Raw genomic sequence first — 16,583 nt, forward strand, 5'->3', positions numbered from 1 at the left:
TGCATGCTAATCATTCTAATAATAATGTAATGCCCAGAGCGCTCTGAGCAAATTGCGAACCATTGGTCATAGAAGGAAGCTTATCTCTCCGAGAACATGACACAAATATCGGTTAACATTTGAATGATTCCTGGTAATTCACGGACCTGTCAGTCGCCTGGCTCACCTCAATTAGGAATGCTCCTCTACAGCCTTCTGGATATTTTTAATTCTCTGTTAAACAGGTTTAAAACCGTTGAAACTCATAATGTAAAAAAATAAATAATAACAAAAAGTACATATGGGGTTTATAAAACACCACGTAACACTAAAACCTAAAGCAAGAGTCTTAAACTAAATTGTTTCTTTCAAGCAGCCAATAACAGCAACGATCTTTTCCCTGTGTACCGCTGGCTTGTCTTTGTTAACATGCTTCTAATTGGATAACGTGATCAAAACACCTTCTATTCAGCCAATCGCCGCTTCCCTACAGAAAACGTCACTGTGTTTACCCGGAAGTGAGAATGGCGACCAGCCACCGCTGCTAATGCCCATGATCGGGCTATATCCGAGACTTATTTTTACACATTAAATGAGAAATCTTTGTGTAATCTTACTTTGTTCAATCTTAAAGGAATGTACAGCGGACTCTTGCCACAAGGTTTAACCGAAGACGATCTCAGTCCAGACGACGAGGACGATGAGCAGGAGGGTGACGCCGCGGAGACGATGACAGGAGATGAGAAGTCTGAGAGCTCCGTAGGAAAGTTGAACTCCACCGAGGAAGACACACGCACGAATTCTGCTGCCGGTGACGCGCAAATCGAATATCCGACATGCAGTATGCCTGGTATATCCCAGGAAATGTGGCAAGTATGTCAATTCGAAACACAGTAAGCTCGGCTTCAGATATAAGTGAGGTGTGCAGTATTTATTATAATGATGGGCAGTAAATGATTTAAAAAAAAAAATAAAATAAAAAAAATGATGATCTTGATCTATGTTTTCTTTAAACAACTTTACAAATGGTGAGGCCAGAGTACGCCACAGCGTTGTGAACAATAACATTTTTAGATGTCACTGCTGAGGAAAATGTGACTGCCTGCGTTCATGAAATTACTGTTTATTTCTTGTAGAAATTCCAGGATCTTCGAAAGAAAAATCATGAAATGAAGACATTGAAGGTGCCCAGAAAAAGGAAAAGACGGCACAAGAAAGGTGTACAACAAATTATTTAGGCAATGACTTTTTGGCTCCTTCTAATTATATGACTTTTGGTCACCCTAGTTTTTGAAAGTAATAACTACATTCTTAATGCTGGCTGCACAAAAAAGGAGCTTCTTGTTGATACAATCATTATTATTATTTGAACTAATGGTCCTAATTTCTTATTTTACTTCTTAGTGGCCAATTTAACTAAAACGCAAGGAGACGGACCACAAGAAACAAGGTAATTTCCGATTTAACATGGGACAATCTGATAAAGAATTAAAAACACATAAAACGACAAATGTTTCAAATATATCTATATTCTGTAGATGACAAAGATCTATAGGGGCACTGTGGCAGATAAATACAGCTAAATCTGCTGGTTTCCCAATGTCACTATTGATGGGACACTGGCGGAAGTCATTCAGTCGAGGACAAGCATGCATCACATTATGCTCACAGTAACCAATTCAATGTCTGCCCATAAGGTTGTAAAATACTCCAGAATAGCTTCGTGGAGGGGGATTGGGTACAGAAGGGTCAAGTGATGTCCCCCCCCCCCCTTTTGCTGCATTGTAATGAACATTAAGACCCCTCTTTCGTCAGCAGAGAGCACCAGGCAGAGCGGGAGCAGCACTGGGATGAGCTCAAGCAGTATTTTGGTGTAAATGATCGATTTCATCCCCCTGCATGCTCCAAACCCCCTTCGAAGGTAACAAAGACTCCCACATTCCAACTTATCTCCTGACGTTTAGTACTGTGACAGTCTTAGCTGTTAGTAACACCTTGCCTCCTTTTGTGTTCCCGTGCCACTGTATCCTCTTATTGTTTCATGTGATATGACAAACGTATTAGGCGAATCCCGAGGGTAACTCAACCTGACACCGAGATGAGCAAAAGGGATTAGGTTTGGCTACATTCTGTGATCAGATTAGGATGAATCTCCTTTCTTGTGTTGTCGAGATCAAAGTCAAACGTAGTTTTTTTTTTTTTTGTCACCCCTTCGTCTTCTTAAGTGATCCAACAGAAATATGAATTTGCGACGGCAACACAAGAGTAGAGCGTTGGAGTACCTGATGTAGCCTCTATGGCTGCTGCCAGAACATTTACTCAGCCGTTAGATAATACTTTGACGTTTTCCCCTGCAGAGGAATTAATCACTGACGAAATTATAAGTTAACGTCCCCCATTCTGACACACGAATGAACATTTTATGCAAAGGCCTGCACATTTCTAATTAAGCGAAAATATTTGCAAGCTGCATGAACATAAGAGCTGACCTAGTGAATGGGAACTGCTCCGATTTCAATTAGAAATCCCTTTTAATGATTATTTTGGAGTGTTTTGTGCCTAATGTATCTCAGAGCAGCATAAAATTTAGTTTCTGCTGATTTTTCTTTTGAGCAGCACAACTATTAAAGGATGAGGGAAACGATTTTCGCAGGCCAAATGAAACAGAACTTGTCACGTCAACATAATGAGGCTTTCATCCCTCAAATGCAGTTCTGTGTAATTAATATGTATATATATATATATATCATTTCTGTTTTATGTCTGTTTCTGTGACAGCTTTATGAGAGGGAAGAAAAGCTGTCATGGAAGCCAGATGTGATTAATTCATCTGCTCACAACGTTACTTCAGTGACCTTAATAATGCATTTGAAAGCAGGATGGTCTGTCAGTCTGAGTTCTTCTTGTGAGGCACAGTAGACGATAATCAAGATCACAAATCTGGTCGTATCCGTGTAAGCGTGAGTTAATGTGTGAAATAATAAATTGTACAAAACAGATTCAAGTGTTTGCAACTCTTGAAAATATTTTTGAACCAATCCTAATTTTTTAAGATTGATTTTTTTTCCCCCCCGCATATTTTTTAACCAAGGCCCTCAAACAATACATCAGAAGACATCCAGTAATAATTACAGCCACTCTCCAGTGATGAAATTTTGGGGTTGAAGAAATCCGGTGCGCTGCTCCCTCAGATTGGCTCATCACAGCAGAACTGACTTGCCATCAGTAACCGGGGGCTTCTCTGCACCCCCTCTACTGGCGCCTGTAATGGAAATGTGTAATTAAAGAGTCACATTTATGTTTGGTAATCTCCTGTAGCATTTCTAAGATTTGCCCACTAATATCCAATCAAAAAGGTTTTCATTTGTGAACGAAAATCTACATATTTGTAGTAATGGCAATCATATTAAAAATAAGGCCCTGGGGGACTTTTGAAGTTACTCTTTGATTTTTTTTTCTCCCCCCCTCTCTCTCTCTCCCCATTTCAAAAAAAAAAATCTGATTTTTTTTTTTCCCTTCTTCTGCAGTCCGGCCTAGAAAAGAGCATAGAGAGGGCCATAGCTGAAGGGGACATTGCAAAGGCGGAGGAGATGAGCGACAGACTCGCCACTCGAGAGGTACGTTGTGCTGATAAGAGATCTTTGGGGCGCTCCTGCTGTGACAAATCAGGCTAATGGATCCGTGGCCATTTCTGCAGCAAAGACATAGAGGAACAAAAACAGGCGCCGACACCCGCCATTCAGTCCTGCAGCCCTTTTCCATTGAGTTAATGGAAAGCCCTCCCCTTAGTTTTGAAGTGCTGCAGTGTCTAAAGGACTTTTGGCTCTGCTTTTTAATGAAGGGTACATTGCTTTCAAGCCAACTGTTAAATCATTCTCCAGGTAGGAGTTTCATACCTTTGAAGTGTACATGTCCCTAAATGCAGCGCCTGAAGTTTTGTAACTAACCGCCTTGGCGGGCATCAAGGATCAAGTGCTTCGAAACTAATTTAGCATAAAATGTAGCCCACACACACGTATAATTGTGGTTAAAAAGACGCACCGCTGTGGCGTTACCGCTCCACCGGGGCCACCGCCAACACTTTTGAGCATCAAAGTTAAACTTCTTTGTTTCACGACGTCGCTCACAGCGTCCTATATGCCTTTTCACCTTCAACGGTAATGGCAACAACACAAACAGTGTCATCCACTGTGGGCTCAGATTTCATAAGTGGTTTCAGATTGCAGCAAAGTAGAAAAATGAATAAATAAATAAATACACTTGGGGCTGTTCTTTCAGGAAACATTTTAGCCAACATACTGTTCACATTTTTTGAATTAATATCCCCAGTGAACGTCATCAAACAGCTGTATTACATTACAATTACAATTTATTTTGAAACTATGTTTCAAAAAATGAAACAAAAGAATTTGCAGCATAAATCATGGCACTTGAATTGCCCCCAAATCCACAAATGTAAGTAAATGTAACTGTTTTTGAAAGGACACATTCAAAAACAGAAAAATGCACTTGCATTGAAACTTGTGAAGTAGCTTTTATCAGAGAGTAACAAAGCTACACAATGATCCCTGTTTAAAAAGAACAAAGCAACAGTACAAACACACACACACACACACACACACATATGTGTGAATATGTATGCATAAAGGTATGTATATGTATATATATATATATATATATATATATGTATATATATATATATATATATATATGTATATATGTGTGTATATATATATATATATATATATATATATATATATGTATATATGTATATACGTATATATATATGTATATATATATATATATATGTATATATATATGTACATATATATACATGTATATATACATGTATATATGTACATATATATATATATATATATATATATGTATATACTGTATATATACATATATATACACACACACACACACACATACATATATACACATATGTGTGAATATGTATCCATAAAGGTATGTATGTATGTATATGTATATGTATATATATATACATATACATGTATATGTATACATATATGTGTGTGTATATGTATATATATATACATATACACACACATATATGTATACATATATATATATATATATACATACATATATATATATATATATATATATATATATATATATATATATATGTATGTATATATATATATATATATATATATATACATACATATATGCACACACACGTACATACATATGTATGCACATATAAACACATATATGCAGTATTTGTCTTTTCAACTAGCACTACAAGTGCAGCTTCTAACATCTCCGTGATCCACTTGTGCAGCATCAGAGACCTTTAATATTCCCATCTTAAACTGTGAAGGAAACTGCGGAGTGGTCAGATCTGTGGGGCCTAAATAGAAGCTGCTTTGAGTGGCACCTGTGCCGTACTTTCAGAAAGCCTCTTAGGAGCGCTGGTGGATTGGTTTTAGCCTGAGCTGAGGTTCTTGCCTTGCTGGCACCTGCCTCGCGCCTTGCCAGGACTCTGATGGGCCCTGACAGCCGCCTGGCACCCGCAGCTCATTGTTTAGCGGTGATAACTCCATTTCACGAGCGCGCAGTCGGCTGACCATTTTGAAACCCCTCCCCTCCTCTCCCCCCCCCCCAAAATCATTCTGCCGTGAAGTTCACTGTCTCCCCCATACAAAGAAAGCCGGTGCTAGAGTGTGTACGGAACAGAACGCGACACCTGGAGGGCTGAAAAAGTTTGAAGGCCTCTGAGTCGGAGTGGATTTGATGGCGTTGTAAACGTTGTGGCCTGCATTGCAGACGGCACTGAAGCCAACGTGCCTCATCCTGGCGCCCCCGTTCACCTCCTGACAGGAGCGTTGTGACAAACATTTAGACGATCAATAATCCCCACTGTGGCCAGAATCAATTTCAAGGTTATAATTGAGTGGCTCATTTGGCACAGAATGGCTTAGATGTTTAATTTGTTTACGGTCATAACAGCAAGACATGATTGTGGCAGGCTTTGCGGAGGGAGAATAGGGACAGGTTTTTTTTGTTTTTTTTCTTTTCCTCGCGAAGAAATGCAAAAGCATTCTGACAGCTGTGAGGAGCTAAAGAGGCCTGTTTGTCCCTCTAGGCATTGTTTTGTAAAGAAAACACTGGTACACGCCGGATGACAATGTTCCTGTATATTTTCATCCTCCATCTAACGCTTCCCCACTTATCTCCTCCGAGCAAAGAGAAACGGAGGAGAGCCGGCTGTCAGAATCCCCCCTTTCATAGCGCCGAAATGTTTGTTGCCTCTGTTTCGAGCTCCCGCAAATCAATTAATGATTTCCATTTGCTCCACTTTCTTCTCCTAATCTCAACGTTAAAACAATTTGCAAAGGAACCTGTTTTGAAGGCTCCTTACAAATTCTGAGATATGTGCTCTTTCATCTGTCAAACTTCTGAGACACGCTGCCTGGATATTGCAGGTTGAGGGTTTTTTTCCTCCTCCTTTTTTTTAAATTCTCATTACCGTATTTAAATATTTCCTGAGGGTGCGAGTCTTTGTTTTAGATGAATTCATGAAGACATGCTCCGTTTTTAAGTGAAAGTATTAACGCCCACGATGATGGCGCAAAGGAGTCCCGTCCCCTTTTAAGTAACAAAACGTTATTTATGTCTACATTGCTCAGACAAAGCCCCCTAATGTATTCCTTTAAACTGTGCAGATAGGGTTTCATTCTCATAAAGATGTCTGCTGATCCTTCTTAGCACATGCAGATTGCCTTTCAGCGGCAGCGCAAGACACAACATAGTGCTAAAAGCTTCCTGCCTCCAAAGTCGAGCCACTAGTTCAGCAGATTAAACGGTGCAAGTCGTCCGCCTAACAAGACTGTGCCTCCATCCGCGCGGCACACACACACGGCACACACGCACACACACACACACACACACACACACACACACTCTCTCTCTCTCGCTCTCTCTCACACACACACACACACACACACACACACACACACACACACACACACACACACACACACACACACTAATTAACTTGATAATTAGCATAACACTGAGTCCACGGCATCCGCCAGCTCATATATGACGTGCTGATTTTTGCGGCTATTCTTGGTGAGGGATATCACCGTCCTTCACCAGACACTGCGTCGCTTCCTGCATCCTCTGCGGTGTAGTTTGGGTAGTGTTTCTCTATTCTTCCAGCTGTTTTAAAGAGTAAATGTCCGTGGTCAAAGAATTCTGATCATCGATATAAAAACACTGAATGGCAATTTAAACCCTGCATAAAAAAAAAGTCTCACATACTTGGAAGTATTTCCAACAATTACTGGTTATTGACTTAAATTGACATCACATTTCACAATTGAACCATTATCACATTCTGGTCTTTGTCAAGCAGCGAGGACGGAAGGTTTTGCGTGATGGATATTCTAGGACGCTCGTAAAAGAAACAATTTAAACCTTTATTGTGTTTCAAAAGGTGTGACTGCATCAGACAGACACAAACCAAGACAATGGCACAGTACATGTGCAGAAGGCAGTAAGTGGGTTGTGGATGGCTGTACTAGAAGAAATTGCACTTGAAGACTTTAGATTCTGAAGGCAATATATCATAACGCATTGGGTGTCCAACATTTGTTTTACACACAATGTGCAGTAAAAGAGTCACAACTGTGATTATTAATAAACAAATTAGGGAAACAGCAATTATTAGTCAGGGCAGGTATCTGTTGGGTTTTAATGATCTGTTTGCCTATTAAAAAGAATTGTTTGCTTTATTTAACGCTGTGCCACAAAACGACTTCATCTATTATTGTCCTATTTCATGAAATAGAATTCCTGCTACAAATAATTACTGGCTTTCCCTCTGTTCTTTGTACAAAATAGAGCCGCCGAGGTCTTTTGAAACAGTCAGGAGCTGTGCTTTATATATAGTAAGTGGGCAAATTTCACAACAAAAGACTGTCACGCCACGTTAGAGCTTACAGTTCCCCCTTAGCACTCATCACAGCTATTAGGGTGGCATTACCACTTCAAAACAGAAACTCTCACAGGCTGTCACAATAGGGGGATGTCAAGTCCGTTTCAAGACATCCAGGAGCCGAACAATATGGAAATTAAAAAGTAGTTGTTTGACTGCTGGCCTCTTCCAGACTTGCTTTCAGACCAACAACAGAGAGAGAGGCCGAGCAGCAATTAAAAGTGGTTTTGTTCAGTGCATTACATTTAGTTATGATTATTAAGATGAACACATTTGAACTGAATTCTGTCAGTCCGTGCTGTCAACGAAACGACTCCGCCAGTGTTTATAAATATCACTCGCAGTCCACGGCATTGCATTCACATCTAATGTAGTGTTTACAGACATATCCAGATGTGGTATTAAGTTTCTACATGTGGCATTAACGTCAACTAGTAAATGCATGAGACTGAGAGCCTTGAAGGCTATGTTCAGAAAGCGGTTTGTAGCGTTTGGTCAGTAGCACCGTAATCTTTGGACTGATGATTTCTAACCAATCAGTCAGTATCAGTATGTGTCTCTATCCTGTGTTTGAACCCTCCAGGAATAACTGAAATCTGTTTGACTTCTCAGCTTTTTGAAAAGAAAGGGTGGAGTCCGGGGGTGAAAATGTGACATTTTCAAAAAGAGCTGATGCCCTTTGTGATGTCACACAGGATGCAGATACCTCTCTCTGATTAGTGACAGCGCCCCCAGCCAGGGGTTCACTTCGCCCTCTGAGTCCACCTCGCCTTCCAAAAATGGAAGGTGCAGCATTAGGTTTATCAGTAAGGTAAAACCCATTGTTGTTGTTTTTTCAGAAGGCTGCAAACAGAGGGCTAAAAATGATCCATGCATTTCTGGATCATGAATCATGGGGGGCCCCTCCACTAGTGTCTGGGATGAAACATAAAGATCTGAAAATGACCACAATATTGGACTTTTGAGCGTGAAAATCCGGATCCTTGCTCTTAATGGAAAGATGACTTAATACTAATACAATAATTAACCATGTGAATGTGCATTAACCAGAGTCACTTATGGTTTCCGCAGCGTTTGAACTTGGGGATGGTTACAATATCCCTTCATTACACTGCGGCTCATATTTCAATGGAAGCGGCGGCTGAAAGGAAAAGCCCCACTGTCCTTGAAATCTACCCTTTGGAAAGGCAGCGCTTAAATGCTGTGAAACAAAGGTGGCGAAGCATTTTGTCAGAGGAGACATGGTGGCTTAGCAAAAACAAAGACCCGGACTAAGAGCGTTTCATCATATTCATGTTATTTAACACTTTTTTTCCCCCTGCGCCCCACCACCGCCGCCACTCTCGCCACCTTCTCCCCCGTGTTTGTAATCAAAAAATTAATGAGCGGCGCCTTTGTGGAAAGTGGCCTTTATCAGATGGCGACTTTGCCCGCGCCACATCAGTCTGACTCCACTCCGTCTCCCCTGTGAGCACCCCCGGGCCACCTCACAGAGTTTAGGGGAAACTCTCTCCTTTGTTCGTCCCTCCGTCAGCATAAGCAATTTATCACGAATGAACTTTTATTGTATCTCCGGATGACTCACATTAAATTTTGGCCCATTAATTTTGAAATGGATTTTTGAAATGGGTCCTAAGCTTTTATCAAATGCCTGGGAATCTCATTTGGATTATTGTATTCCATTAATTACTTGATAGACAAAGCATACTTTTCAATGTAGATTTGTGTGCTGTTTAATTAATTAGCATGTTGTCTCTTTTAATTAAAGCCATATTTTAAAATTAAAGCCCACAGCAAAACACATATATAATTTGTTTGTAATTAGGCCTTAATTGATGGTAGTGGAAGCTTAGCACCCTCAGTTTCTTTTTTCATGATTGCCATTTTATTGCCAGTCACTCATTAATTAAACTGTTTTTTCTAATTAGCTCATAAAACTGTTGATGGCATATTATTCTAAGTGTGAGTTCAAAGCTCGCTAATAAGCCTATCCTACTCAGAAGAGGCAAGATAATGGAATGTGCACAAAGCAGGCAAACTTTCACAGATTTTTTTTTTTCCCTTTCCGTGTCTCCCCCTCCCTTACTCCCTAAAGATGTCATGTGTATCTAGCATCAGATTACTTGTAGAGCAAACGGAGGCACGGCTGCTCTACTGTGCCCTCGCTGGAGTGCCTTTCTTTTTGCTTGCCGTGTAATTCTGTTTGTTAAAGTGGAGGCAAGATTACAAAATGCTCTTGTGAGACTGCTACATAAAAGGAGGCTTGGGGGCGGGGGGGGAGTGCAAGCGCGAGATGCGACGTGTCCTCTTTATTTCTCCCCTTATATTAACGTCTTAATTGAAGGCACAAACAATAGAAAATGTATCAACCATACAAAAGGCAAGTGCAGTGTAAATATGTGCAGTACCTTTTGTGACCCTGTGAACAACTTCAGTGCTACTTGTAGTTGTACTTGTGGATGCCAACACTCATTAGGTGTAGCAGTAGTAGTAGTGGGATTATCACCCATACTCGCCCTCAGTACTTCAGGCATTCTGAGCAGATTCTACCACACACATCCAACGCTAACATTCTTGTTCTCAGTTTTCAAGTTTTGTGTCCTTCATCAGTGTCATTCCGATATTCTCATTTATATACAGTTAGGCTTGTGCTTTGCAAAACAATACGTATAAATATTTTACATGTTGTTAAAATGTGAAAAAAAAACAGACCCTGATTTCAGTCATTCTGCAGTAGCGATCATTCTTACTATTTTAAAGCAAAAATGATGCTGATTTGTTACCTGCGCACCAAATAAATACTGTTTAAACAATCGATTAGCTGGACTGTCATTTAGATTTATTCCATGTAAAAAATATCAGAAAAAGAGAGGAGTAGTGGGAGTCCAACAACATTCCAGCAGTCCAAGACTTTGAAAACACTTCCAAGGAAGATCAGCCAGTTTGGCTCCAAAAAAATGGTTTTGACTGGCTCAACTTCAACTTCAGTTTAAAAAGTGAGTTATTTTGACTCTGGCCAGTTGATCGATTAATGGGATGATTTTGCAGACCAAACGATCTTCGACCGCCACTTTCTGTCGTAAAGACCCAAACTCACTTGTTTCTTTGTGTCCAGGTCGTGACTTTGCTTTTGTGCCTCCCAAATAAAGTAACTGAGCGGGTCCATCCCTTTGAATGCGATATGGGTGGCACTGATTGACCTCCCGAGCCTTTGACCCAACCCTGCTGTTCCCGCTGTGGCCAGGCTTTGGGGCCAGAACCCCATCGCCCCCCCCCACCACCTTCGCCTCAGTTTCCGAGAAATTATGCTGAAATAACACACAAGCTGCCTAATCTGATATTCATTCCTTTCTTATACAGCCCTGCTTTCCAAAGTTGACTAAGGCCACATTATTTAGGCATTAAGGTAGTGTGATAAGAGAATTAGGCTGGTCATTAATCGTTTACACGTCAAATGCAGCGGAGCAGCTCGGGGAGGTGATTTAGCGAGGCAAAGCCATATAGTCCTTGTTAATCCACCTCTCACACGTTTTAATTGGAAGAGGCTTCCCGGATAGGAAATTTATGAATGGGTTTAAGGCCATTTCTTCCTTAAAGCCATCATTTATTTCTTATTGTTAATAGGAGCTTTAACACTTTATCCACACGGAGGTGTATTCCCCCCCCCCCCCTCGTCGTTCTTTCAGCTATTGTCTTGCCACACTTGCTGTTTAATTGCCACAGCGCTATTTATTTTATTTCACTTATTTATTTATTTCTCGACGGCCCTGTGCCCACTTGGAGAGACGTCCTATTGGAATGAGTAAGAAATGATGCAACGGCGCAGCCACACAGCTGAGAGCGGAGCGTGAAACGGCCATTAGGACGGCTTTATCTTCTATATTGCTCATACAGCAGCAATGCAGATCCCCCCCCCCCCCCCCCTTTGGGACGGAGGCCCATGTTTGGGTCTCCTCTTGAATCTCCCTGACGACCCAAACATAAATGAACAGAGGGTCTTGCTGTTGACTTAACCCTCCTAGTGGCCCTAAGCTGCTGCTGCTGCTGCTGTTTCTGCTGCTGCAGTGCCAGCATTGTGTACCATGAATTTTTTTTTGTTGCCCTCGAATCTTGCAAAGGTCAGAGTATTAATCCTCTGAATAAACCCCTCCCTCACAACCCCCCCCCCCTCCCCCCGCCCCCCCTTTTTTTAAACCATCGCTGTGCCCAGGTCACACAAGAAAGACACACAAGGCCACGACGGGCAGCAGTATCTATGTTAGAACGCGCAATAGAGCTGCAAAAGACGCCTTTCAGGGGACACGTAAACAAAAGAACGCAGTAGGATTCCTGCCTCCTGCTTTTTTTTTTTTTCTTAACACCTCAGCTTTTTTTTTTCCTCATTCTTATTTTTTCTCCACCAGCGTCTGATGCAAAAGGATTTAGCGCTAAGATGCACGCGAGGGGAGGGGAGGGGCGGCTGAGAGGGCGCGGGGGAGTGGTTGGGGGGGGAGAAAAAAATCCTGAAAAGTGGATCAAAAAAGTAAATGAAAAATAATGTCATATTACGGAAAATATGAGAGGCTAATTTGCAGCGACTTTTTTGCTAATTTTGTTCTCGCCACAGAAAGAGGAGCCGTCACCTGCTCGGCGCCGCAGCGCTGACAGTGCCAGTGATCCATGAAATAAGCTGCCGCTGGCTTTGTTCAGATAAGAATGAACAAATCTGCACAATGTACTGCTCTCGGAATCTCATTTTCATACTTGCATGCAGGCTAAAAGAAATAAGCTGTTTGCAGGCTTGATTAATCAGACATTTGAGGGTTTTTTTTTTTTGTCTCTTTGATCTGCTCTGTCTCCTAGGTAACTTGGTTGACATTAATGTTGAGCCCCGGCAAAGACAATCAGGGATTGTAGACGAAACTGATAAAGGAAAAGGGGGAGTGGGGGGGCTGGGAGGTGGTGGAATTAAAGACCTTTAATGTTTTCCGCACAGTAAACAGCGCATTGTGAATTTGAAGGGGAGAGGAAAATGAGGGAGGTTCGGGGGGGGGGGGCGAAAGGTGCGTCGTTGAGACCTTTTTGCATTTCAAATGCAACCTCGCCGGAGAGCAGGTTAACGCGGCTAATCCCGGGGTGGAAGAAAAGAGGAGCCTCTGTCTGTAAATCTCCAAATGAAACCGTTTAGTATCATGCGCCCGCCATTTGTGATGTGCTCCCAAATGACGGCTTTCCGCAGACGGCAAACACAGACGGCGCGTAGCCGTTTCCGCATTTGTCAATAATTTAATAAGCACTTTGTTGACAGCCACCCCCTCCCCCCCCCCTACCTTTGCACACGTACATCCAGGAGCGCTGAAAGTCTCGCCGGGGACTATCTGCCTGGGAATCGACAGTAAATGTAGGAGCAGTCACCCGCCGTCACTCTCCTTGTGAGGGGAAAACGTGATTTGGGGGAATTTAAGAGCTACAAAACGGCAACGAAGTGGAGAACTGTCATAGTATGTATGCTCGGGGCTGTGCAGACGCTTTCACAAATCTTCCAGTAGCTGTATAGATGAATGCCTTGAGGGCCCAGCCAGAGCGCAGCACTTGAAGCCAGCTGAAGCCCTTATCTTAAATCCAAGCAAAGTACCATTAATCTTTTTGAAAGACCTTTATGGCTTTTAATGTATCCCAAATTAGAACATTTTACACCCTTGGTTCCTGAAATATGGCGATAAAAAGCCTTTAGAGTTTAATTTTTCCTGCCTGCTCGCTCTGACCTGCTTAATCCCAGCATGCATTAGGAGATATTTTAGTTTCAGTCTTTCTAATAAAGTTTATCCCACTTAATTATAATTGAAACATTTTTTTTTCCCAAGCAGGTCTTCCCTTTTTTTTTCTTCCAAGTGGCACATTGGTGGCACATTCTTCATTACCTTAAGACCCCCCCTTGCCATCCCCCATGATTGTACTAGGAATATTACAGAGAATTACCCAAAAGGTTTTGTGAAATTGTTCCAAGTTGTTTATCAGAGTTTGCTTTTGCTCCAATAATAAACCTATCTCAGGAGTGACGGCGAAGGCAGGCTTTTGCTCTTTGTTTCCCAGTGCCTCTGTGTGACTGGGGTGATTGGGATTATTCTGCTTCACAATGCGTACGTCTTCCCCGGGATTTGAATGTTTGCCTCTTGCAGTCACGGTCATTTTCTTCACTTCTGATTTTAGGGGGTGGGTTGGGGGTTTGGGGGGCGGGGGGTGCCTGCAGTACTCCAAACAGATGAAGTCTCTCTTTTTGGGCTGGTTGCGGGGGGGCGGGTGGTAAAATGCCGTTTGTGTCCTTTTTGTCGTATTTGCAGCAAAAGGGCTCCTCTTTGTTTATTTGTTCGCTTGTTTCATTTGCACATTAAACGGGGAGGGGGTTGTCCTAAAAGAAAAAAAAATAGCCAATGTGCGAACGCCATGAGCATAAAGAAATATGTTGAGCTGTTAAAACACCTCAAACAAAAGGCAACTAAGATTAGAGCCGTTGTATTAAAACTGTGCTGCTATAATTTATGTAGCCACGGGCTATTTCAGCTCCACATATGGTTCACCAAAATGCTCTGCATTTACTTCTTTGTTTTTTTTAGAGTATGCCATGTATTGTAGCATATTGACGACGAGAGAGGTCATTTAAGAATATTCAGCTCAGATCTTGATTCCGTTCACTGCGTTTTCAAAGATTTTAGTCTAAAAATGTTTAAAACTTACAACGACAATTTAATAGCCGTTGACGTCCTCAACGTTCTTGTTTTGACTGTCTGTCGAGTCCAAAAAAAATTGCCTTTTCGATCTGGTGATTTGCCCTTTGACCTGTTTGTCCGTCCCGTCAAGCGAAAAGGGCTGTTCCATCATCACTTCCCAAAAACGTTTACGTTGACAACCGTTTCAAACCATCAGCAGTCGTGGTCTCGTCTGGCCGCTGGTGCAGTGGGTTAGCGAGGACTGATTTCCATCCTCTAATGGTCCTCTCCCTCTGTGCGCCTTCATTCAAACAGCTGGCTGTGAACATCGCCCAGGCCGCCGATTGCCGTGACTTTGTGCGACACAAGCAGGAAGAGGAATTGTCAAGAGCGGCGCAGAAAAGGAAGAAGGAAATAGCCTGGGGGTGCGTATTTGTCAACCCCCCCCGCCCCCCCGTCCTCGAGTCCGGTCCTCGGCCGGGTGTTGCCTTCACTATCTGCTCTCGCGTGCAACACTTTGGAGAGCCGCTGAAGCCTGCACTTTAAACAAAAAAGAAGAAGAAAAAAAGGCCTGTGTCATGTGCTGTTCTGCTCTTTGTTGCAGGTTCGAGGCGAAACAGCGCTGGGAAACCAAAAGCAACATGGGCTTCATGTGACAAAGGATTAGAGGGAAGACGGCGGCGGATGGGCCGAGCGCTCGATTTCATTTGAAAGTAGTTTGTAATTTAAATAAAGGAGCCAACCTGTGTCTTCATCCTGCCCGTGTGTTTTCAAGACTCCGCAGCAGCAGCGGCGGCGGCAGCAGCGAGGGAGGGAGGAGGGAGGAGGGAGGGAAAAGTCGCACAGTTGGCTGAGGAGAAGCCAATGCAGGGTGCGCAAGAGGGAAGAAAAAAATTATGGAGCGTTCAAATTAATTCCTAAGGCGCCCATTGGCATCTGCTTTGTGTTATTTTTCATTACATTTCAGTGATTTTGAGCATTCTGGCCTTTTTCTTTTCTCCCCCCCCCCCCCCATGCCTCCCTCCCGTCCTCCAAATTAAATCTGGTGTACATTACTGGATGATGCGTTTATTTATTGCTGTAAAGTGGGTTAATCACGGAGGCGCCCCTTTCTTCTCGCAAGCAAGAGAAAGGAAAGATTAGGGCCCTAATGCAATGTACAGGATAATGTGCGATAGGATTTGGGAGTAGAAAATGAAATTTGGCGGCTGTAAACTGTTGTCGAGTGGCTGGAAAACGGGGAAGTTGGGCCCGAACATTGCGAGGAGGGGAGGGGGCGGGTGAGACATGAAACAGAGGCTTTGCTGTTGGCCCTCGCCCATGCTGCGAGACGCGCTATTGTATCTCAGCCCCAACAAGAGGCGCGCACTGTTTCTCGAAGCCTGCACCAGCTTCTCATTGTGTGAAGAGCTCTCTTCAGCATCACTAAACTCGTCTAAAAACCCGTTGATTCCTCCCGCCTTTACTTTGATCTTTTTTTTTTCCCCCATTTTTTTTTTAATCTGTGGCGTTTGCCTCTGCAGCTATTTGCACTTCTGAAATGCTCATTCAGATTCCAGGAAGTGTTAATTGCAAACAGCGTGTGTGTTGGTGGTGGTGGTGGTGCGGGGGGGCAACGATGATAATTACTTTTTTTGTATTCATGATGCTTGCTTATATATTTTTTTCAACTATGGTTAAATGATTGCTTCGCTTGGAGGTAATGAGAATTAAAATGAATCGACTGAAGTTGTTTGCGTCGCACGTTTTCTCGTCCCTTTGTGAGGGGCTCCGCTCCGCTCTCGCAGCTTTGCTGTGTAGGCTGAATCCATATGCGCTAAAGAGGAAATGGGGGAGGGGGGGGGGATTTAACATCAAAAATAAAAGTTTGGTGGCCATTGTCTACAAAACACCTGAGCAGGGGAAACCTAGATAGGAAATGAGCACAGAAGCGCATTCCGAATACA

General features: G+C 42.5%; 1 protein-coding gene across 3 annotated transcripts; it reads left to right on the forward strand.

Annotated features, from left to right (window-relative positions):
* Positions 1-471: 471 nt before the first annotated feature.
* Positions 472-15,697, forward strand: fam204a (family with sequence similarity 204 member A). 3 transcript variants are annotated; one of them, XM_076019112.1, is made up of 7 exons: positions 477-852; positions 1,116-1,197; positions 1,384-1,429; positions 1,795-1,900; positions 3,507-3,596; positions 14,953-15,062; positions 15,242-15,697. In XM_076019112.1, exons 1-7 carry the CDS (start codon positions 616-618, stop codon positions 15,291-15,293), a joined length of 723 nt encoding a protein of 240 aa, XP_075875227.1. In that variant the 5' UTR covers positions 477-615; the 3' UTR covers positions 15,294-15,697. The 3 variants fall into 3 exon arrangements, with proteins under 3 accessions (XP_075875229.1, XP_075875227.1, XP_075875228.1); XM_076019113.1 differs by having other exon boundaries at positions 1,798-1,900; XM_076019114.1 differs by lacking the exons at positions 14,953-15,062; positions 15,242-15,697 and adding an exon at positions 8,791-10,521 and having other exon boundaries at positions 472-852.
* Positions 15,698-16,583: the final 886 nt, after the last annotated feature.

This window comes from Nelusetta ayraudi, unplaced genomic scaffold (genome assembly GCF_046127955.1).
Source record: "Nelusetta ayraudi isolate G7.1 ecotype Tasmania unplaced genomic scaffold, CSIRO-AGI_Nayr_v1 ptg000008l, whole genome shotgun sequence".
NCBI classification, from domain to species: domain Eukaryota; kingdom Metazoa; phylum Chordata; class Actinopteri; order Tetraodontiformes; family Monacanthidae; genus Nelusetta; species Nelusetta ayraudi.

Excerpts from the sequence above, each read along its gene's own strand:
- fam204a (XM_076019112.1), top strand. The coding sequence starts at position 616 with ATGTACAGCGGACTCTTGCCACAAGGTTTAACCGAAGACGATCTCAGT. Across the intron at positions 3,597-14,952 it reads ACAGACTCGCCACTCGAGAG|CTGGCTGTGAACATCGCCCA; the intron begins GTACGTTGTGCT and ends TCATTCAAACAG. Across the intron at positions 15,063-15,241 it reads AAGAAGGAAATAGCCTGGGG|GTTCGAGGCGAAACAGCGCT; the intron begins GTGCGTATTTGT and ends TCTTTGTTGCAG.